This window comes from Uncinocarpus reesii, genomic scaffold (assembly GCF_000003515.1).
Source record: "Uncinocarpus reesii 1704 scaffold_1 genomic scaffold, whole genome shotgun sequence".
NCBI classification, from domain to species: domain Eukaryota; kingdom Fungi; phylum Ascomycota; class Eurotiomycetes; order Onygenales; family Onygenaceae; genus Uncinocarpus; species Uncinocarpus reesii.
The window spans coordinates 3074654-3095643 of NW_003052500.1; the positions used below are offsets into that span (position 1 = coordinate 3074654).

At 50.2% G+C, this 20990-nt stretch overlaps 10 protein-coding genes across 10 annotated transcripts; 5 read left to right on the forward strand and 5 right to left on the reverse strand.

The window, feature by feature from the left end:
- Positions 1–189: 189 nt before the first annotated feature.
- On the reverse strand, positions 190–1551 carry UREG_01247 (uncharacterized protein; the record flags this gene model as incomplete). The annotated part of the gene is made up of 4 exons (XM_002541685.1): positions 190–261; positions 312–533; positions 584–1395; positions 1452–1551. The coding sequence occupies 4 exons, from the start codon at positions 1549–1551 to the stop codon at positions 190–192; spliced, it is 1206 nt and encodes a 401-aa protein (XP_002541731.1).
- A 504-nt stretch (positions 1552–2055) lies between these two features.
- UREG_01248 (uncharacterized protein) lies at positions 2056–2956 on the forward strand (the record flags this gene model as incomplete). Its single annotated transcript, XM_002541686.1, is given in 4 exon segments — positions 2056–2335; positions 2400–2513; positions 2639–2859; positions 2879–2956. 4 exon segments carry the CDS (start codon positions 2056–2058, stop codon positions 2954–2956), a joined length of 693 nt encoding a protein of 230 aa, XP_002541732.1.
- Positions 2957–3128: 172 nt separating this feature from the next.
- UREG_01249 (3'(2'),5'-bisphosphate nucleotidase) lies at positions 3129–4199 on the reverse strand (the record flags this gene model as incomplete). The annotated part of the gene is made up of 1 exon (XM_002541687.1): positions 3129–4199. One exon carries the CDS (start codon positions 4197–4199, stop codon positions 3129–3131), a length of 1071 nt encoding a protein of 356 aa, XP_002541733.1.
- Positions 4200–4635: 436 nt separating this feature from the next.
- On the forward strand, positions 4636–6722 carry UREG_01250 (uncharacterized protein; the record flags this gene model as incomplete). Its single annotated transcript, XM_002541688.1, has 6 exons — positions 4636–4861; positions 5014–5021; positions 5075–5104; positions 5386–5540; positions 5673–6617; positions 6710–6722. The coding sequence occupies 6 exons, from the start codon at positions 4636–4638 to the stop codon at positions 6720–6722; spliced, it is 1377 nt and encodes a 458-aa protein (XP_002541734.1).
- Positions 6723–8054: 1332 nt separating this feature from the next.
- Positions 8055–9739, reverse strand: UREG_01251 (uncharacterized protein; the record flags this gene model as incomplete). The annotated part of the gene is made up of 3 exons (XM_002541689.1): positions 8055–8817; positions 8874–9431; positions 9489–9739. 3 exons carry the CDS (start codon positions 9737–9739, stop codon positions 8055–8057), a joined length of 1572 nt encoding a protein of 523 aa, XP_002541735.1.
- A 1223-nt stretch (positions 9740–10962) lies between these two features.
- On the forward strand, positions 10963–12789 carry UREG_01252 (uncharacterized protein; the record flags this gene model as incomplete). The annotated part of the gene is made up of 2 exons (XM_002541690.1): positions 10963–11580; positions 11644–12789. 2 exons carry the CDS (start codon positions 10963–10965, stop codon positions 12787–12789), a joined length of 1764 nt encoding a protein of 587 aa, XP_002541736.1.
- Positions 12790–14495: 1706 nt separating this feature from the next.
- UREG_01253 (uncharacterized protein) lies at positions 14496–15290 on the forward strand (the record flags this gene model as incomplete). The annotated part of the gene is made up of 1 exon (XM_002541691.1): positions 14496–15290. One exon carries the CDS (start codon positions 14496–14498, stop codon positions 15288–15290), a length of 795 nt encoding a protein of 264 aa, XP_002541737.1.
- A 776-nt stretch (positions 15291–16066) lies between these two features.
- Positions 16067–16898, forward strand: UREG_01254 (uncharacterized protein; the record flags this gene model as incomplete). Its single annotated transcript, XM_002541692.1, has 2 exons — positions 16067–16280; positions 16354–16898. 2 exons carry the CDS (start codon positions 16067–16069, stop codon positions 16896–16898), a joined length of 759 nt encoding a protein of 252 aa, XP_002541738.1.
- Positions 16899–17486: 588 nt separating this feature from the next.
- Positions 17487–18698, reverse strand: UREG_01255 (uncharacterized protein; the record flags this gene model as incomplete). The annotated part of the gene is made up of 3 exons (XM_002541693.1): positions 17487–17506; positions 17570–18394; positions 18461–18698. The coding sequence occupies 3 exons, from the start codon at positions 18696–18698 to the stop codon at positions 17487–17489; spliced, it is 1083 nt and encodes a 360-aa protein (XP_002541739.1).
- A 710-nt stretch (positions 18699–19408) lies between these two features.
- Positions 19409–20592, reverse strand: UREG_01256 (uncharacterized protein; the record flags this gene model as incomplete). Its single annotated transcript, XM_002541694.1, has 3 exons — positions 19409–19857; positions 20035–20364; positions 20508–20592. 3 exons carry the CDS (start codon positions 20590–20592, stop codon positions 19409–19411), a joined length of 864 nt encoding a protein of 287 aa, XP_002541740.1.
- Positions 20593–20990: the final 398 nt, after the last annotated feature.

Here is a 20990-nt window from a genome sequence, read left to right on the forward strand (position 1 = left end):
TAGTCACACCGTTGAGAAGTGATTGAGCGATCCCGAAGATCGGCACGAAACGACTTCTGGAACTGCGTGTGATTTGAGATCTGCGCCATTAACAATTCTGAAGCAAAGATGCTCTGTATTCGAATTGTTGAAAAGCGGTGTCGAAATGCTTCACGCGCTTTTGGGGGTCAGATATCGTCTGTTAAGTTGTCAGGGTAGGGATACCTGGTCTAAAGAAGTTTGCTTCTGGTGCATTGAAAATATCAACCCATTCAAAGATCGCTGCAATATATCAACATATTTTGCAGAAAAGTCGGGGAAACAGGGCTTACAAGTGAGGAATGGAGGAGGCTGAATTCTTGATTGTTGAGGACCTGAATTTGATCTTTAACCTGATCTAGAGACTGCCGAACCGCTGAGACTACTTCAATATTTGCCTGTTGGTTTTCCTGTGCTGCGGCTGCGGATTCCGAGTTCCTTTTCATCAATTCGATGTAGGCCTCGTTTACCCTCTCCTTTAAATCCTGGATCGACTGAATCGACGAACGGATGTCCTAAGATAGGGTTAAAGGTCGTGGTAAACAACGAAGTACTAATTCCAAACCTTCGATAGCAGTCCTGTATCTGAGAGGATATCGGCCATGAACTCCTTCGTCTCCGAACTCGTTTGACGTATTTGCACCTCCAATTCACTAACAAATGACGCAAACCGGGTGCGAGCGGTAACGTCGACATCCTGTAAGTCAGCGATTATTCTTGAACGTAGATCATTAATCAAATTCAGAAAAACATGTTGCTTGACCGCTTCATTTGCAGCATCAGTCAGTGACTGGTTCAAAGATTCAGTAAGCCCAAATGTAATCTTAGCAAGTTTCCTGTGGTGTTTTAGCAGCTCGTCTCGTTCTATATCAAAGCGTGCTGCCTGGCACATAACAGCTGCATTCTGACGGTTGTTGCTGTAACTCGTCCACCACTGAGGCCTGGATTCTAAAGAATGAAGACAGGATTCTAGCTGAGCAGGGACGCCGCGGTGCTCCTTGGAGCCGCGATGAAAGGTTTCATGAAATTGAGGTTCGGTATTTTCTTTGGACGAGTTAAGAATGGGTAGGCACTTGTCAGGAACGGTTGCTCCCGCGCCCCTAAGCTCGCACACCGCCAGCCTAGCGGCATATAAAGATTTGAATTGGTCTAATTGAAGGGAAAAATCTTGGTCGTGCTCCCTCTGGTTACCTTCCAAGGCCTGACAAGACATGAGTAGGTCCGTGACGGCGCGCTGATTGCAAGAAGAAGAGGACTGCATAGAGTCGAGTAGCCGAATAGCCTCTGAAAATATTTCATTCCTTTTCACGTTGTCCAGATGCAATAAGGAAGTTAGCTCCGCGGCAGCCTTTGGCGCAACTGGAACTACATTGGAACCTATTCTCGTCAGAGCCACGCACTAGAAATGAATGAGGGGTCAAGCATTATCTTACCTCTCTGAAAATGTGGGAATTTCAAAGCCTGGGCTAGGCTAGGGAAACAAGACAGAAGAAAGAGATAGAGGAAGGGTCTAAACATCTTCGTCCGGTCCATTTTTGGGGAACAGGGAGAAGATAGCTCAAAAGAAAAGATGTTCATAATAAAGCAATTGATCTTATTAACAAGATCAAGGTCGTCAAAGCAGCGTAATGTCGTGATCATAAATTTCGTAAGTAGAAATCTCTGTCAAGGTCTATATAATACGAGCAAGAAGGGAAATGTCGCTTCCCCATGAGATAAAGGATTTCACATCATTGCCTGACGAGTGTTTCTGGATGGCATTGAATTAAATCCTCTTCAGCTGGCTGGCATCTTCAGTGTACAAGTGAGAGAAGGGTTGTTCACCTCTGCCGTCGCGCTGCCGTCGATGAAAGAGACGCGGTGACGCTCAGGATGACTAAGGATTATGATTACATAACTAGGTAGTCAATCATGTGATCTGCTTGGCAATTATACTACGCTAAGCCCAATTAACTCTAGCGCCAGGAAATTCATTTCTGGATGTCGCGAGCTCGTCGACTTGCAACGCTTGGGGGAATCGAATCAGTGTCCGCAAAGATGACTTGGGCGCTGTCTCGAATCTACTGCAGGCAGCTCCTTCGGGAGTCTGCGCGACTCAATTCCCTTCCGCCCTTCCTTGTACCCGCTTTCTCGCTCCCCCCAAAGACTCAAAATTTCTCAACCTCCGCGGCCTCGCAGTCTCGAATCGGGGCCGCACCAATCTCCGTCCCGCCGGAAGTTGCCTTGAAGTTCATCGACTTGCCTAAATCAAAGGCGACTACGAGAGTGACCTCCGTGGATGTCCCTGTTGTGGCTGTAGAGGTGTCAGGCCCTCTGGGTTAGTTGATCTGATCCCGCACTCCGATTGAAGAAACCAGCCGCTCTAACGCTCTGGGAAATAGGCAAAATGACGTTGAAAATCCCTTCGTTTTCCACGTTGAAATACGACCCAGAGTCGAGGAAGGCGAGCTTTGAGATAGCCGATGCGGAAAATAAGCAGCAGAAAGCCATGTGGGGTGCGTATTTCATCTTGAGGTTTTGCACCGACGAGTGCTGCATGGGTGACAGACCAAACCAACTCACGGATTTCCTTTTTCGCTTGTAGGAACAATTCGGCAGCATTTGAAAAATTATATTCTAGGCGTCTCGGAAGGCCATATTTGCATCTTAAAGATGGTTGGTGTTGGTTTCAGGGCATCCATAGAACCCACAGCCATCACGCTGTCCCCCGAATACCCCGGACAGCAATTTGTTTCCCTGAAAGTAGGGTATGCCCACCCGGTCGAATTGGGTATCCCCAGAGGTGTAAAAGCAAGCGCTCCACAACCGACTACAATATTGCTCGAAGGAGTCAATAAGGAGGTGGTTACCCAATTCGCAGCTGAAATCAGACAGTGGAGACCGCCAGAGCCGTATAAGGGCAAGGGTATCTTCGTCAATGGCGAGACTATCAAGTTGAAGGCGAAGAAGATCAAATGATATCGATATTCTGCATTTCTCAGCTATCTTCTGTTTATTTCATCTGTATGTATGTACATAATAGGCGTTGGTATCGTTTTTTTTTATCATAAAGACCTGCTCTTACTTTGTACGTGTACCGGAAAGTGAACTCAAACTCTATATCCAATCCTCTAGATCGACGCCTTTGCTGCATATACAGCGCGAACCGCATTGATAACCTGCTCGAAAATAGGTTTCGGTGCTGCCACCACACCCTTGTTGCCCGACAGCTTCCTACCAATGCTGAAGTCAAGTCTCTTGCCAGTGATGTCAGTGACATCGCCTCCAGCTTCGCGTACAAGCAAATCTCCTGCGGCGTGGTCCCAAATCTTCTCCTGGTAATCGGCCTTGACTGGTAATCTGAGGTAAATATCGCCGGCACCGCGAGCAATTGAGCAGTACTTGGCTTGCGAATCCAGGCGCACGCTGGGTGAGGTGATTCCAAGGCGTCTGGCGACTTCGGCGTTATCGTCCTGGGCGGAGTGACCGGCCTCAACGCCCTCGCAGAAGCAGGCCTGGGAGATATCCGTGACTGGCCTCATGGAAATCGCTTTGCCCTCTGGCAAAGCGCCCTGGGAAAGTGGACGGCTGGTGGCTCCCTGTCCCTTGACAGCAGAGAAGAGAACACCGGTCTCTGCATCTGCGGCACCAGACTGGCCAATTTCTGCAGAGAGCGTTGCAGAATCAGAAAGAGGAAGGTTTGGGCATCCAATCACGCCGACCTTGACATCACCGTCTACAATGAGGCCAAGGCAGACCGCATACTGTCCACCACGGAGGAAACCCTTTGTGCCGTCGATGGGGTCCAAGGCCCATATTCTGCCCTTGGGGCCACCCTCGCTCTTTCCGCCGTCGAGAGCTTCAAGCATTTCGGTCTCATTCTTCAAGGGCCCGCCGAGAATTCGGTCGCTTTCGTCGTCGGTGAGCTTGATATCCTTGACAAGATTCCACATCTCGTTTCTCAACGAATCGTTCTCGCGAAGGGAACTCGCCTCTTCCTCTGCCACAATTTCATCTTCAGGGAAGTTTGTGCGGATTGCTTGAATGATCAAGGCCTGGGCGCCAAAGTCCCCTTTCGTTACGGGGGAGAAATCGTCCTTGGACAAGGTGCCTTTGGCCTTCTCGTGAAACACGTTTTGGGTCAAGATGGAAGCTCTCTGAACCGCCAACTGGGCCACCAGCAATTCCTTTTGGTAGGACATCTTCCTGGATAAGAGCGGTGAGGCGGAAAAGTATCGCGGGACAAGTGAGGAGGAGAGGGTTCGAACGCTGCGGGGAACACTCAATGCCAGAATGAGTGCAGCTGCTGAGCAGAAGACGACCGACCAGAACCCGGGGGATCGCCAGAGATTAAATAGACTTGACTGGGCGTAATTTGCACGTTTCATCGGCTGCAACTCCAGGACGGGGTTGGATGTCACTCTGCAGGGAGCATCGGGCCCGCCTCTCGAGTTTCGACTCCCGCCAGCGAGATTATATGGATTATTCACGCGGCGGGCCGAGGCCGGCGATCGATCGCTTATGTAACCGTCCCGTTGCACTAGACCCGGGCAAGCCTAGCGCTCCTGCTAGCCGCCGCTAGGGAGCGCTAACCGCAAGCGGCTAGGGTGGCAGGCCACCTCACGTGCCGAAGACGTCATGTGCAAACGCTCGCTTTCAACCGACAAAAAGCAGCTTCACCTCTTTGTTGGCGATATCAACACCACCTCGCCCGCGAGACCACGCCTCTGTTTTGCAATTGGGGGCCAGACGGCAGCACTGCACCATTTCTCTGCTTCGAATCACAGCTCCTCGCGTCCAGCTTCCTGCATTCTCCCGCTAGACACCCTCAGGTCTACCCCGCGGTCTGCGGCTGAGTCGGCTAGTATTAGCTCTCTACCAACAAGCTCACCCTTGCTTTTCCATGATCTCAACTGGGCACTGCACATATCTACTAGCCACCATTGATTCCAAAAGCAACTTTACACGATCAAAGTGTATATACACCTTGAGATTCCGCTGCCATATCTCTCCTAGGGCGTACAGTAAGTGAGCAGCCGAACGTACTCTTTCCGTGTCACTGACTTGACCTGAACAGACACCTGCAGCCACGATGTTCTCCTCTTCGGTATGACACTGCAACTTTCTTTTCTCTTTTGTTTCACCAAGGTTGTGGAACGTTTCAAGTTACAAGGGTTTGCCCGGAGTTGTATGACCTTCATCAGGCGTTCTGATACGTAGGGTCTTTGATATGTTTCACCTCTGCCTGGGTCACCTCTTTGCTATTACTCCCAGTAGTAATATCTCTTCGAGTCTTATCTCTAGCTTGCCACTAGCTACTTGTCATCTATCTACTTTTGGGTACTACAAATGGCGCCACAATTCTAATTAGTATTTACACTGTTCTAGAAAAAGCCTTTTACGGCAGTGACTGTCCAAATCGATCGGCTTACGAGCGAACAGTATGATGTGGATGATTCGAGCGGCATTGTAGACCTAATCGAAGTTATACGGTTGCAAAGTAGCGGACCACAGGAGGCCAGTAGGGCACTCCGAAAGAAACTGTATGTTAGCAGTGATGTATATTCCGATCCTTCCCAAGCTAACCGCGAACATAAAAGAAAATACGGGAGCGTCCATCGCCAACTGCGGGCGCTTACAATACTAGACTTTCTGATACAGAACGCTGGCGACAGATTTTTAAAAACCTTCGCTGATGAGCCGCTTCTTGAGCGACTAAGAGTTGCCGCCACGGATTCAGTTTCGGACCCCGATGTGAGAGAAAAATGCAAGCAACTATTTCCACAATGGGCGGTAACTTATAAAAGTACGCCTGGCATGGAGCGTGTCGCACTTCTCTATAAGCAGCTTCCCACGCGGAAGAGGCGACCCCGTCCTCAGCAGTCAAAAGTATTAAAAGAGACAGAAGAGGCCGCAGATCAGCCCATGGGACATACCGTGTCCATATCCTCAGGAGAAGGCCCTTCTACTGTATTATCCCCAACAGGCCGCAGATCATCCATGCCCCCATTCCCAACTGTATCCGGGAAGTCGAAAGACAAAAAGCGGAATCGAACGACGCCTTTTAATCTAGATAAGGAACGACCTGAAATTCTGCAAACCATCGCATCTGCTTCTGTAGCTAGCACGAATCTCACAAATGCGCTAAAACTCGTCAATCGTGAGGCCCAGCGAGTGAGCGAAAATTCCGACGTCATGGAGAAGTTCGAACGATGCAAATCACTGAGACGCCAAATATTACGATATATCCAGGTTGTTGAAAGTGATGATTTCCTTGGAAGCCTTATTCATGCAAACGAAGAGCTTGTCAATGCATTGATGGCCTTTGAAGTTCTGGACAAGAGTGTCGACTACGACAGTGACAGTGAAGATGATCTCTCGATCGATGACCTTCGACGGTTCCCCGACAAGACTGTCCCCGATCGATTCGCTGGTTTGGTACTGAATCCTCCTACCAAACCGCCCCGGAATGCCCCTTCCAATGTTGATAAGCGATTGAGTTATGAAACCGCAAGCGAAGATTCGGCGGCCGATGATGATGATGACGATGATGAGAATAATCCATTCGGCGATAGAAATGCGATACCCACGCCGTCCATCGAGAAATCAGGGCTAACGTGGTAAGTACACATGGAAGCATTGCCTCTGTCCTTATCGACCTTGCACTTTGAAAAGAGTAAATATCGGCTAATATGTATGCGTATTTATCCAGGCGGGAAGTTTGATCGTTTCCTAATTTAGCACCTTTCTTGCCATCCTATTTCACATCTTGTTTCGCTAAGTGTTTCTCACTTGTTATTTCTTCGCTATGTCCATGGCACATAGCTCCTCTTTCGCCATCTTTTGAAACTCGCCTTGAAATACAAATTTATCATTTCTCCAACATTCCAGCTCCTTGTATTCCGTGTACGACTATGCCTTTTTAGCAAAGAAAACGGGATATGCTAGATCATGTCATTTTCGGGCCCTTCCCAATGTACAAATGGCCGAATGAAGTCCACTCCTTAACCCTCCTTCAACTACGTTGGCTCCGCGCAAGTGCTTCTCACTCCACCAAGTGGTAACTTTATGTGGCGAGGTACCATGTCCATACATATTTGCTAGACTGTAGTGAGGGCATATGACGCGGTGGAAACTCTACCTATCGAGAACCTCATACAACACGCAGGATATAAACTGGGCAAACCCGACAATCCTGGTCGCTGCTGGCTTTCCTTTGATTTGATACACACAAAGTCTCAAAACTCTCTGTCTCCTTGTCTGAGCGGCGAAGGTACACCTCTCAGAGCCCCAGGGGGAAAAGAAACTTCCGTTCAAAACAGAAAATACCACGAAACATATCCTCGACAGCAGCTACTTGAAACCCGCTCCTAGAAACCGTGGTGGCGAATAAGGAGTATTAAACGTCGCCAAATTTACCGTGAGCAAATCCTTACTCCTTCTGAATTAAGAAGAGGGGAAAGGCAATCACAGAATCTAATCCGAGACAATAGGGCCATCAGACCAGAAAGGTGTCGCGCTCACTTAAAAGCGATAGCATATTGCCTAAGACTGTTAATAAACAAAGCCCTAAGCGCGGACCAGAGAGGAAAAGGGTCGATTGATCCTCAACGACCATGTGTTTTGGTAGTGCTCCACCGCCCAATCCTCATCCATACGTCTTATATACCGAAGCTGCGAGGCCGGTCTCCCTTGACGACGTAACCAGATGGAGTACGGAAAGTAGAATCGCAAATCCGGTTGGAGGATCGAAACGGAATAGTGGCAACAAATCTGCGGGCAAGGGGCTGAATATTACCACCAAGGAGGTTCGACATCGGTCCAACAGCGGTGGGAGTCAATGATGCCAGGCCTTAACCGGTCCCAGCATGTGAGTAGCTTTGTAAAGCATCTCTGAACTGTTCCAGATTTGATTCAAAGGGATGGTATGTATGTACAAAGTTTAGCAAGCAATGCGAATATGACTAAAGCATCTCCACAGAAAGATGTATGTTGATTTTTCCAAGGATTGATGTAGCCAAGAGAGGATGACAGTAGATACTATATTTGCTGTGAACTCAAGTCCGTGGATCGATTCTAGATAATTCATCAACCAAAGAATCGGACGGTCTTGACATTGTCATCCATCCCTCCAACCACGACACATCACCCGATTGCGGGTCATCCTCTTCAACATGGCTTCCCTTGCAAATGACCTTGTCAACAGCTTGCCAGATTTCTGGGTCAGAAATAGGCTGCTGTATCCTGAAATACAGTTTCAGAGGTGTATCTGTGTCATTCTCTAGCGAGGCCTGCCATTTTTGCCTGGCCTGCGAAAGGGAATCAAGGGCGCGGGATGCACTTCGGAAAGGGGTTGACAATTCTTTCAGGGCTTCACAACAGGCTTTGAGATTGGCGACTGCAATTTCGCGCTGAGGCGCAAGATTTGATGTGCATGCGAGGAGCAAATGCACCAATGCTGCAGAGAAAATCATATGCACCCCTTGAACACTCATCCTGCGGAGGGACCAAGTTTGGCTATACACCTGTAGGAGAAAGGTGATCGCGCGGGCTGATTTGTTGCAGGTTTTGATGCTTTTAGCCGTTAGAGATGAGTCCGCGGCAGCAATCAAAGGATGATTTGCGAATATCATTAGTTCGTGATATTGCATATGTAGCAATAGAACATGAGGTAGTGTCCGCTTCTGCGCCGACCCAGCTAGACTATTCTCTGGATCCGAAACATTCGAAGGCAACGACTTTTTCCACATTCGCAGCTCGGTAATGATTTTTTCAGTGCGCGCGTTGATAGTTTCCAGTGGATTTTGCTTTCGATCAGAACTACACGCTAATCAGTACGGGTGCGACGTTGGAATTGCTGGGGGATAGCGACTCACAATATTAGTTGTAGTCGTCTCATGGTCTGATAGAGATTCACCTGATGCTCCAAAACATTATCAAGAGGGTCATCATAAAGTTTAGAGCTGTGAGCCTCTTGCAGCGCTTCATCAGTATATTCCTCCCAGTTCTGCGATTTCCTCAGTGATTGCGACAATTTCGGAATTTTTATGCCGCCTAGCTCAATATGCATGGATAGCCGGCCGACATAATAGCTCCAGTTGAGGTCGACAATAAATATGCCCCAGAAGGTGACACACCGAGCGACATCTTCCTGGTCGCTCAAAGGCTCCCTCTGAGCACCCGGATCTGAATTTAGATGTAGTCCCAGGTCAACGGCGAGTCTCATCGCCATTCCACTATACAGCCAGCCACGAGCATCTCTCGTCACCGCTGCTTCATGTGCGCTCATGATGGCGAGTGCCTGAACTGTGGCAATGGATGAGTTGGCCATGTCTGCGTCCAAGAGCACACGAGCGCGCCTTTGGAAGAATTCAGACAAAGAAGTCGGCAGTTCCGAAATTGCTTGGTCGGTAAATGCGGCACCAATAGCACACCTACCATTGATTTCAGCGTATATGTCAGGCTTAGTTACTCTTGCATTTCCGACTTACATTGCATTGACCAGGACCTGATTATAACAGCCCAGCCGCACACCCGAGTCTGCAGTATTTTCGGATAAAGCTTTCGCACGGGCCTCCATGAATAGCTCCTCGTCGACGACATGTATGAACGGGTTCTCCCAGGAAAGGAACAGTTTAATCAAGTGATCTTCGAGTTCCCGCGTGACAGTATGGCCCACGCCAGCGTCGCGAAGGCATGTATAAGCATCGTGGCCGTTGAAAGGTACGTCGCTGGCCTGCATTCTGGAACCGGACGCTGTGTTGAAGGGTATCTATCCAAAGCGGCACCGTAAAAAGTGTGGTTGACCTGTACGAAGAGATATTTGCAGGTGCCCAAGGAAACTGTCATTGGGTGAGATATATTGAGCCCGTGTGATTCCTGTTTGAGGAACGCCTTCAGGCAACAAGACGCCGGGTATGAGTTGAGAAGCGACAGCCGTTGAGAGTCCAGAGGGAAAGCTGGGCCGTGATGAAGACAGGCACTGCATTCTGCGATGCTTGATCGTGGCTGGCTTCTGTCTGCCGGGCCACACAGGTAGGCGCAACCGCATGTAGGTTGAAACATCGCAGTATGTGCCAGCTGTTCAGTGCGAGGGAGCGGGAGCGGTAGGATGCATCGCTGGTGGATGCCGCCTCGCCGCCGGTTTCGATGCCATTGCGCTTTTTCCAGAAACACAGGGTCCCAGTGGCTGAAGAACTCGAATGCAGGAAATAAAAAGAATGCCTTTCTAGATGTTTCGACGCGTCTTGATGAATAGGTTGCTATCCCAGGCTAGAGTGCCTTGGGATTGCTCTCAGCCTCGTGTCACAGATTCCATGCACATCGAATGGTTGGCACCGTGCCGCTGGCTGTGGTAACTACTTCATCATCATTCCAGTTCACGTTCACCAACCGAGTCAACTCTCTGCTTTGCTTTCTTCAAAGCTCGCACACATCCCTGATCTCTCCGGGCGCTTACGCGAAGTATAGACACTGACTTAAACCTGCCAGTAGCAGACAAGAGGTAAGGCGAATCCAACTCCAACGTCAGTTAAGCGCCAGCCAGATGAGCTCACAAATCAACGCAGTGCGAGACCCCTTCGTTTCAAGCCCGCGGCAACGGATGTGGAATCAGACCCATGACGTTCGGCACAGGAACAGATGTGATATCTGCCTGGCACAGAGCAAAATGCACTGGTCGCGGCGCATTCAGCAACCAGAATAGCGACAAAGCACAGCTACGGACTAGGCACCAGGCTCCCAGGATCTGATCAGGATAATGAATTTGCGAATCGTGAGCAAAGGGGGCGATGCGGAGGGCACAGCTTGCCGCCTGCTCTCTCGATGCCGCCTAGCGGGCAGATAGGTATATAAAGCCCGTGTGATCTCCCGTCTCCCAGTGCAAATCATCCATACTCATTAGCAGGCTTGCAAAAATTACATTAAGAAACCATATATCTACAACTATCAATTTGAAGAACGGCAATGGGAGACATTGCCAACGGCGAACAAGCAACGATGCCATCTATTGAATCAGCCTCTCCTCTCAGAACTCCCACAGAGGAAGAAATCCCTCCGGTTGTCTCCAATGACGTGGACCCTGACCTTGAGATGGAAGAAGTGCACCGAATGAACCCACGCAAAGAGCTCCTCGACGACGGTTTCGTTACGCTCTCGGAAGCACAGGGGGCTGTAAACGATATGACAATCCAGTTGCAATATGTCACCAAAATGGAGCTTTTCTTTAAGCAACTGTTGGCCCGAAAAAAGGATATCGAAAGCCTTGTGGCTTCTCATTGCGGGCTGTCGAATACTGAGCTAGTCCGGATGGCGGACCCTATCGGGCCGGACAAGAAGAAAGCCTGGCCAAGGGGATGCTTCAACGTGTGCATCCCCATCGAAATCAACAATGTCGGGCTAAATTTGCCTGCGAAATTGGCGTTCAGGGTACCTCTTCCATTTATGCTTGGTGAAGAGCATTTTCCTGGTAACGAGGAGGAAAAGGTGCGCACCGAGGCTGCAACGTACATCTGGATCAAAGAGAACTGTCCGGATGTCCCGATTCCGAAGTTGTGGGGCTTTGGGTTGCCTGGCGGTCGAAGTGTGCGTTTTACCATATCCCCAAACTGTTGATTGATGATGTGCTAATATTTGATGGAATAACAGTTTTTTCTCCCGCCAGCCGTCTCTTTGTGGCAGAGATGTACAACCTTTTTTCGGCGGCTAGTTTGTCGCCTAAACGGCAGCCCGCGGTTTAGTGAATATATCCCGCAACCACGAAGCTGGCTCACTGAGCGCGGCTATGTGCTCATTGACTGGGTTGGGGACGACGGCACCCGAATCCTCTCCGACACATTTTACAAGCCGCACACCAAAAAGCAAACCCGCAATCTCTATCGAAGTTTGTCTAAAATCATGCTTTCAGTCGCCAGGATTCCGCAGCGGCGAATTGGTTCGTGGTGCATCGATGATGAAGGCCGAATCAGCTTGTCCAACCGTCCTCTGTTCAGTCATCTTCATCAATTTGAAAATGAAGGTGTTCCGGGTGGCATCCGACCAAAGACTACTTATAATAATGCGGAAAGCCTCTACCTTGACATACTGGATAGCCATGACAATCGTTTGCGCGAGAAAATGAATGCCACTCCGGATGAGCTTGAAACACGTTCACAGGCCAAAGACATTTTACTTATGCGAGCGCTACTGCGCCAATTTACCGACCGAAGACTCGCCAATGGCCCTTTCGCCATGCAGTTAACTGATGTTCATGCTAGCAATATCTTTGTTGACAAAAACTGGAATATCAAGCATCTCATTGACATCGAGTGGGCATGCTCTCTCCCCGTGGCCAGCCTACTACCCCCGTTCTGGCTGACCAATCGATATCCCCTCGAGCTTTGCGGACCGGAGGTTGACAGGTTCAAGTTGTGCTACGACGAATTCATGGACATATTCGAGGAGGAGGAGGAAATCACACCATTATACTACAAGGGACGCTGCCATTACAGGGCTCCAGCAATGAGAACAGCTTTAGACAGTGGCCGCTTTTTCTATTACCACGCCCTCCAAATCCCTCTCGGAATTCACGACATCTTCAGAGACCAGTTGGAACCAAAATACGACGAAGCGCCCCGAGACGCGATTATAACAGGTGTATCTACATTCTGGGCCCCCAAAATGAAGTCAGTCGTGGCCTCCAAGATTAGGGATTTTAAAGATTACCAAGGCCGAGTTCGCCGCGTATTTGAGAGTACAAGGAGTGGGATCCCATACATCGACGCAGAGAAAATAAAGCCCAACACACGTAAGTAAACTAGCTTCATGGACCCCGGGCTGCGAGAGGCCCATCCAACACTTTAGCCCGGTCACCAGCCGAACTGGTGAAAGAGTCCATGTGGGTATTTGAGACATGTGTGTGCCATTGCATGCACATAGCATCCGGTTACAGCTCCAGCCGTGGGGGAGCTACGGCAAGCCTTTCCTAACGTATTCTAACGATTATGCCATTTCCTATGTTTCTAGTTAGTCCCTTAGTTATGAGTTATGAAGTCGATTCTCTGCAATCAAATATATTTATTGGGAAGCGGTTATTCCAAGCAAGTAGTTCTCCAAACACGGCGAACCCAATCCTCATGCCTATTAGATTATCACTCAAGTAAATTGTATATGATTTTATTGCTCCCTCGGTGTTGAGGAGTCGATGGAGCCATGTATTCTTTTATACGTCCGATAAGTTACATGTGTAGTCAGCTTGCTTAAACTAGTTAGGTCCTGACATCTCCCGCCAGCGGGTTCGACGTCGCATCAATGCTGCCCATCCCAGACACGGAGAACGTTGGCCAGTCGAGGTCCAGTCACAATAGCATATACCCTGGCTTTGTCTGTCGGCTTGGTGCTCGCTCTGTCCTGGTGGGACTGAGAGCCCTGCCCGGCGCCTATTGAACTGGTGACTGCCCAGTAGCAACTGTGGACTCTGGCACGGCTCGAAGCGCCATAGCTAGTGAGAACAGCTTATCTCTACTCCGTTGAACATGCTTGATTCTGACGTTCCTAGGCCGCAGATACCTTTGAGTGCCACTCTGTTGTTTGGTGGCGGCGGAAAGCTTCTATGATGCTGGTTCGGTAGTTAGCCTGCCTAACCGGTGGCTATGAATTCGGAGTGTTTCAAGTGAGAGCGAAAGCCTTTTGCTGGCGCTGCTCCGTGGCTAGCATGCGGCGGCTGGGCCACCGCTGGCTCGCTAACCCCGTTGCCCGTACGTTTGAACAGAGCACTAGGCACCCAGTTATTGCTCAACCAAACGACTGACTAGGAGCCTAGGGCTGAGGCGATTCACCCTCGCTCTCTGAGAAAAAATGTCCTGCTACCAAGTTCGATGCTGGAAGGGAGCCTAGGACTCGAGTTCATTGCGGCACTGCGAAACTGGGTGCAGATGCCTGGCTCAAACAACACACCTAATCTCTAGGTGATGCTTGAGGCTGTACATTTCCTCCCGCCTTACTTGTTCGTCCTCGCATCGATTGCACGGCGTTCAGATCGAGCGTATGAGGGACACAGCGCAAAATGTTTCGATATCTAAAATGTCTACCTAACGCCCTCAGCGGCGCGCCAACCTTTTGAAACAAAATCGTGAATATGACGTGAAGAGAGACAGGACAGGAGTCTGCCTTGCCTGTATGATGAACATCTATATAAACCGTTTGCTCGCCTTGGAGATGTCTTTTCAAAGGACAAAGCAGAAAACCCAGAAGCACATTCTACCATAACCACGACTTCAAGGTAACGGTTCTCCTATAGTAGTTGTCCCACTTTGGTTTCTAATTGCTGTGGTCTATTCAGCTTCCATACGAGCATCGGCGCTTTTTACCTCTGCCGTCTCCACTTCATTATTCAACGGAAAGAAACACGACAGCCCACGTTCCGCTTTCGAGGTAAGTAACATGGCTGGCGGCACGAAGTGAATCCATATCTAATTCTTTTCTATTAGTAACAATCAAACTGCGAAAGCCCTTTTATAATCATGCCGAAATATTCCTATACTTCAAACTATTGCTACGAGTCTGACTCGGACGACTCGGACGATAGCTCGGATAGCAAGCGGCGTGTTTCCAGCCCAACTAGCACTACGCCCAAGTATCTGTTGATTACGCCTCGGGAAAGTGTCCTCGACGGTTCGAGTTCCGTATCTGATGCTCGTTATTCGCGGGCTGCTAGTCAGCTCGGAAGCGCGGTCGGAGCCCCCAGCCTCGGGGGCCCTACCTGGATATCTTGCCGCACCGGTTGGCCTAGGACTGTGACAAACGGCAGTACTATATCTCGCCGCCCCAGTCGCTTTGGGAGTACGGTCGGCGGCTCTGCTGTATCTCGCCGCCCCAGTTGCCTTGGGAGTACGGTCAGCGGCCCTACTATATCTCGCGGCTCCAGTCGCCTTGGGAGCACGGTCGGCCGCTCTACTATATCTCGCGGCTCCAGTCGACTCGGGACTACGCTCCAAGAGTCCCGCCGCCAGAGCTACAGTCCCGCTGAAAGCACAATTCAAGAACTCGGCCCCGAGGACTCAGCCAGTTCCGTGGGAAACCCAGTTCGTGACCTTGCTCTCCGGCGCCACGGGACTTCTGCTATGGGTGGAAGCGTTTATAGTAACGCTACACATGCGCTTGACTCACTCTCCGCGGGCGATATGCAACCCCGGGTGGGGAAAAAACACAGACATACAATATCTACAACTATCCGAGCGGACAACGATTGCTTCGAACGGTCCTCTACCATTCGTATTGAAGGTCGCAAACAAGTTTCCGCCTACCATAAGCGTTGAACCTCTCACTTCGATGCGCCCGGGTCTGATGGGACCGACCGTCGGTGAGATTTTGGACTGCGCAGGCCCCTCCTGTGGTTCTTCTTTGTTGAATCGGCCTGCTAAATTGTCTCTTTCTTTGTTCGTTGGTTTTCCATTACTTGCAAGGGGAGGGAGCAAGGACGTTTAGAGTTGGAATACCATGTCCATTGTCATGACTTTGAGTATCAGGCTATTCCCGAAGAATCTTTGGCTGTTTTTCCTCTTGTGTTTTCTGTATCTGTTTTCTGCTTTTGTTATGAGTTGGTTGGTTTGATTGAGAGGCCCCCTAAATTGCTATATCAAGGCCGTTGTTAGCACGTAGTTTGAGAATCGAATCTTGCTCTTGTTTTTTCAATTGCGAATACCTCCCTAACAGTATGAAAAGAATAACTACCGCTGAGTCGAGGGCGTACCGCTCTAGTAAATTGATTCCACAAGGACACGGATCTTGATACGCCAGTATGCGGGGCCCCTCACGGCGTGTCCGTTTAGTCGGGTCAACACGCCTGCCCAGCCGATTATTTAAGTACAAAGGGATTTCAAACTCAACTGCAGGCCATCACGACAATGCAAGCCGTGTGTAACCCAAGTCGCCGCTCGTGCTGGCCGTGCAGGACGGTAGCGGGGCAGTTTTCAATGGCTGAAAGGCCCAAGTTCCCAGGCCGTCTGGTTATAAAGCACCCTCACGGAGACCAGAGAGCTGGAGTACGAAAAAGCCCAGCGGGTCAATAGTGCATGTTCTTGATTCAGACATGATGGACGCAGAAACTCCCGGCCCGTCCCCTGCTCAAGCACCTGCACCTGGTCGTACAGAGGGGCATTATCGACTTCCGCATCATGCCAGGGAGATTGATCGATTGCGCCGCCAGCACGAGCACATCAAGAGCTGCTGCAATGGCGAGCTGCTTGGCTTTCCCTTGCCGCCTTCAACCCAGCCTCTCCGGGTGCTAGATAGCGGCTGTGCAGACGGTAAGTCCATCTCAACGGCCTTGCGACAGATGTTCCCTTTTTTACAAGCTAAAAAAGAACAAATGGCCTCTAGGCAACTGGCTTCTGGACTTTGCATCCCAGCATCCGCAACGACAATTCAGCCTGCATGGTGTTGACATCGGCTCCCAATTGTTTCGGGACGACCCCAGGCTAGACCTTCGCAAGCACAACATTACCCAGCCTCTTCCTGAGGAGTGGAAAAACTCCTTTGACATCATCCACCAGCGTCTTCTCGTCTGGGCCCTCAAGAAAACCGAGTGGCCCACTGCCATCCAGAATCTGCGCGACGTACTGAAGCCCGGTGGACGCATCCAGCTTGTGGAGTGTAACTGGCTGTATCCTGAAGTTTGGGCACCGGATTCAGAACTGCGTGGGCTTGCGCTGCTCAAACTCTGGTCAACCGAGTCGGTGGGTATGGATTGCTATGTTGGCGAGAAGCTGGAGAGCCTGCTGGAGGAGGCAGGGTTTGAGGATGTCACTGCGGTTTGTCATGAACTGGCATACGGAGCTGCCGTCAAGATACCAGAAAATCGAAATCGATCGGTGGAGTTCTGGGAAGAAGCGCTTCGCCATCAAGCTACTCAAATGGGGGGTTAGTATTCTCCTATTTTTGGTGTTTGCCCCTTGTTCACTTCTGGCTAATTTCACTCCTTGGGGTATATAGAAGAAGGAATTCCTGGTGTAGCGAAAACACCAGAGGAGTACCATAAGTTCCTGGACCGTTTGGTTGAAGAGGTCAAGGAGAAAGGCTACACGCCAACCCTCAGGATGGTATCAGCGCGCAAGCCGTTTTAGGTGAAGGCTATCAAAGACTTCCGGACTATACCTAGACCCCGTATAATTCAGCTTTTAAGTTCCATATCCGTTTTCCGTTTGCCATTTAACTTGAAAACTATAACATCGGCAATCCGTCTTGAGTACGAGTGTAACACTTACGTAGACCCCTTTCATGATCATTAAGACTGCTGCGGGCCAATCAAGCACATCTCAATAGGCTACGTTTGTAATTTAGGACCTTAGTTCATCAAATACCGCATGACGTGCTCGGTACGCCTTGAGTGCCTGGGTGCCCGAAGCTTGAACATTTAAATAAATCGGCGATACGTTTCTCAAATATAAAAGTATATACAATCAACGTTCACCCTTCAACATCCCTGATGCCTTGTATAAGAACATAAGGATTACTCACGCGCCTCGAGCGACGGCTACATACAGATATTAGTATGGGACATAGAAATAAGAATGGAGTAGAAGGGTGGGATACTTACCAGCAGCAAAGAGGGAATAGTTGTCAGCGTTGCCGAGGGACTGCTGAGCATTGAGTCTTCGGCATTGCTGGTAGCCATAAGCGTAATCCTGGGTATACGGACTGAAAACGGCGGGAGCGTGGGTCAATTCGTGGACCATCACGTAGCCGTGGTCGGGGCCAAGGCCCTGGTTCACCCGAGCTGGGAGCCTGTAGAAGTCCGGGCAGGTGGCCACATGGCTGTTGGCGAAAACAGTGTAGGCAATGAGACCCCGCTGGCAGTAACCATAGACGTCCTGGCAGAAGACGATGCTGCGGCCCTGAGATGGAGAGCTGCACTCCTGTGCAATGGCCTGGAAGCGACGCGCAACATTCTGACGGACTTGCGGGCTGGTGGTCTTGAAGTACTCTTGGAACTTCTGGGCGTCACCGTTGGCGGCACCCTGGGCTGCGGCTTGAGCGTAGCCAACACAGCTTCGCAGAGAATTGACGATAATTTGGCCAGCTCGGCCCTGGCATGTGCGCCCATCAACCCGGCTTCGCTTCCCAAGAGTGGACATGACGCTGGCGTGGACCTTGGCGGCCTCGTCGCCGTCGATATCGATGGTTAACTCATTGCTCTTGAACTGGATAGCGCCATCAACCTTTGTGCTGCCCTTGGTGGCAGCAATTGGAAGAAGCCCATCTGCCGAAACTTTGAAAGAACCTCCCTCAGAAAGATCGGCTGTCTCAGCAATGTCGAATTCAGCCTCGAGGCTGGCACCCGGTGAAAGGGTAGCGAACGCCTCCTTGGGGAGGTTGTTGATATCATAGTAGCCGAAAATACCAGTAAAGGGGACCGCAGAACCTGTTGGAGCCACGATTAGGAATTTTGCGGCTCTCTAATTTTGGCAATGATTTGGTAAGCCCATACCATCCTTGGAGATCTTGACTTTGCGGACCATGCTTGAGTCAAAGAGAGTGTTGAATTTGACGAAGGACATCGCTTCGTCTCCGTTGTTGGTAATGACAGCCTTCACACGAGTGTTTCCAGTCGATGAGAGCTGGATATCAAGTCCGGCATTGTCACGCTCCGGCAGACTGTTGAGAGGGAATGCTAATGCCTGACCAGCCAAAGCTGCCAAAGCAAGCAATGCAGAGCGGATATACATTTTGGGGTACGGTGGTATCAAAGCTGGCCTGGATGAATAAACTCAGGATGAGGGTTGGCGATGCACCTCAACGCTTCAAAGAGAGCAGTTTCACGCTCTATATAACTTTTCATCCTCAGTAGATATCGTGCCTCCGGATAAAGTAATAGTCAGATTGTTCCCGCGGAAAGGAAATTTGTGCACGGAAAGCAAGGGAGACAGCAGGGAAGGGGGTTGACTTGTGTGCGGAAAAGACGCCATCATTGCAAAGGCGGTCGTTTCTTTCTGATTTCGAGGCAGCTTTGCGATGATTCAGATCCTTGAAGCCAATCTAGTGGCATCCATGTTGCGTCCAAATTGCAGATTGGGTGGTAGAGGGTTGTGCAATGTCCTTGCAGGTGGCACTTTATCTCCAGTTAGTAACTATAGACCTCTGGAGAAGTCGATTCCGTTTTGATAGAAGCCACCGGGAAACCGAAAACAACCAGCGTCGATGGACGCAACCCAGCGGGCAACCAAGCCTTTGATGGCTGAATGGTCGTTAACTATCTGGCAGATAGGTCCGCGGATTTTAGCGAGAACAACACGTCGCCTCAAAGTGCAAGGGTCCAAAGGCTTCGGGCCAATGTCAGCATCGGATGACTGACGGCTGTTTGCACAGAGCACAGTCGGTTCATGTCTGACGCTGATCACTATTCCCTTTTGACAGGCTCACGTTGCATTCCACCAATTTAGTTACCCGGCGCGGATTCAAGCATCAGCAAGTGTCCGGTCAAAGATAAGCCCTTATCTCGAGCAGCCTGAGCCTCTCGTCTGAATCCGCGCTCAAAGGTCGTCGCGTTCGGGCTGGATGCTGGTTCTTCGAGTGGGAAGCCGTCCATCTCGTCGCATATCTTGCATCTCGGCTGTGTGCCGGGTGTGCGCATCGGCATGCCGTGGTGTTGGCAGCGGCTTTTCTCCTGCGTCGTGGCAGATAATAATAATTCAAACAAGCACCAGAGAGCCGTGCAGGCCCACCGAGATAAGCAGTGCAACTCTGGGCGTGGAAGGCCTTGCAGGGACGAGCCTGGATCAGGGATCACAGTGTTTGCGGGGAGCGCCGTCCGTCTCCATGACGAGCCTGATTGGTAGCATGAGGCCCTTTTGATGAATTCGTTATTGATCGATCGAGAATTCCTAGCTATTTCCGCCATTAATCCAGCACCTCCAGCGATTCGGCTCGGGCGGCACGCCCGATCAGACCGTCAGTGGTCGGAATAATCACCTGGTATCGCTTCGCGAGCCCTTTGTTCCCGGGACTTGAAGGCAAAAGGTTGGTTGCATTGCTCCTCCGTTTTTGCGCATCCAAATAACTAACTTGCATCGTTGAATGTCGCATCGCCTGTCTTGCCACTCCGCTGTGTTATCCGACAATCACTCCTGGGCTGCTTTTGCCCGTTGGACCAGAATATAGCCATAAGACTCGACTCTGCAGCCTTACCCTGTGCTCTCATGGCTGCCATCGACCCAAAGACCAAGATGAAAAGACCTCGTTCTATGCCCGCATCCAAAAAACGGAGATATCGACTAGCCAGAATGCCGCATGCTCGATATCCCTTCCCTGCGCCAGTCTCTCCTTCTTTCCTTTCTCCCAAACCCAGCAGCAGGCAGAAGATCAAGTCCGCGTTGCCACTGACCTCAGCTTCTCCTGCAAAAGATATGCGCCTAGAGCTTCAGGTTGCTATTCCATATAACACGGTCGAAGAGTGCTGGTTTCGTGATCCCTGTTATCTTCAATCTTTATCGCCCCGAAAATAACAAATCCGGTGATGAATTCAGCGTTATCCTCACCTTTCGCAGCTAGTAGCACCATGCCTGGTACTCTAGGTGGAGGTTTCACGATCAATTCAGTGACATTGCCAATCCCAACTATCATTTTGTTCTCTGAGCAAAACTCCCCAGCGACAACTCCTGCTGTTGCTACAACTGCTACCAGCAGTATAACCAACGGAGTCGAGGACGGACTCAAAGGCTACATCGACAATTATCTCGACATGATCGATTTGGATTTCGAGGTCGACGAAACTTCCTCACAGCCAGCCCCGAGTCTCTCGGATCGCCGGGAGGCCCAGTGTCGGAAACAAAAGCGAAAATGCTCGCGATGCTATGCGGGTATACACATCGCGTGCATGCGGGAGTTTGGAAAAGCCCGAAGGCAGTGTTATGATTTGTATGTACGATCTGAGAGCAGCCTGATTCTCCTTCTAGCTAACCATGATGTGTAGGTTAAGACGAGGTTGCAGAGAAAGATGGGACTGCTCTTGCGAGAGAATT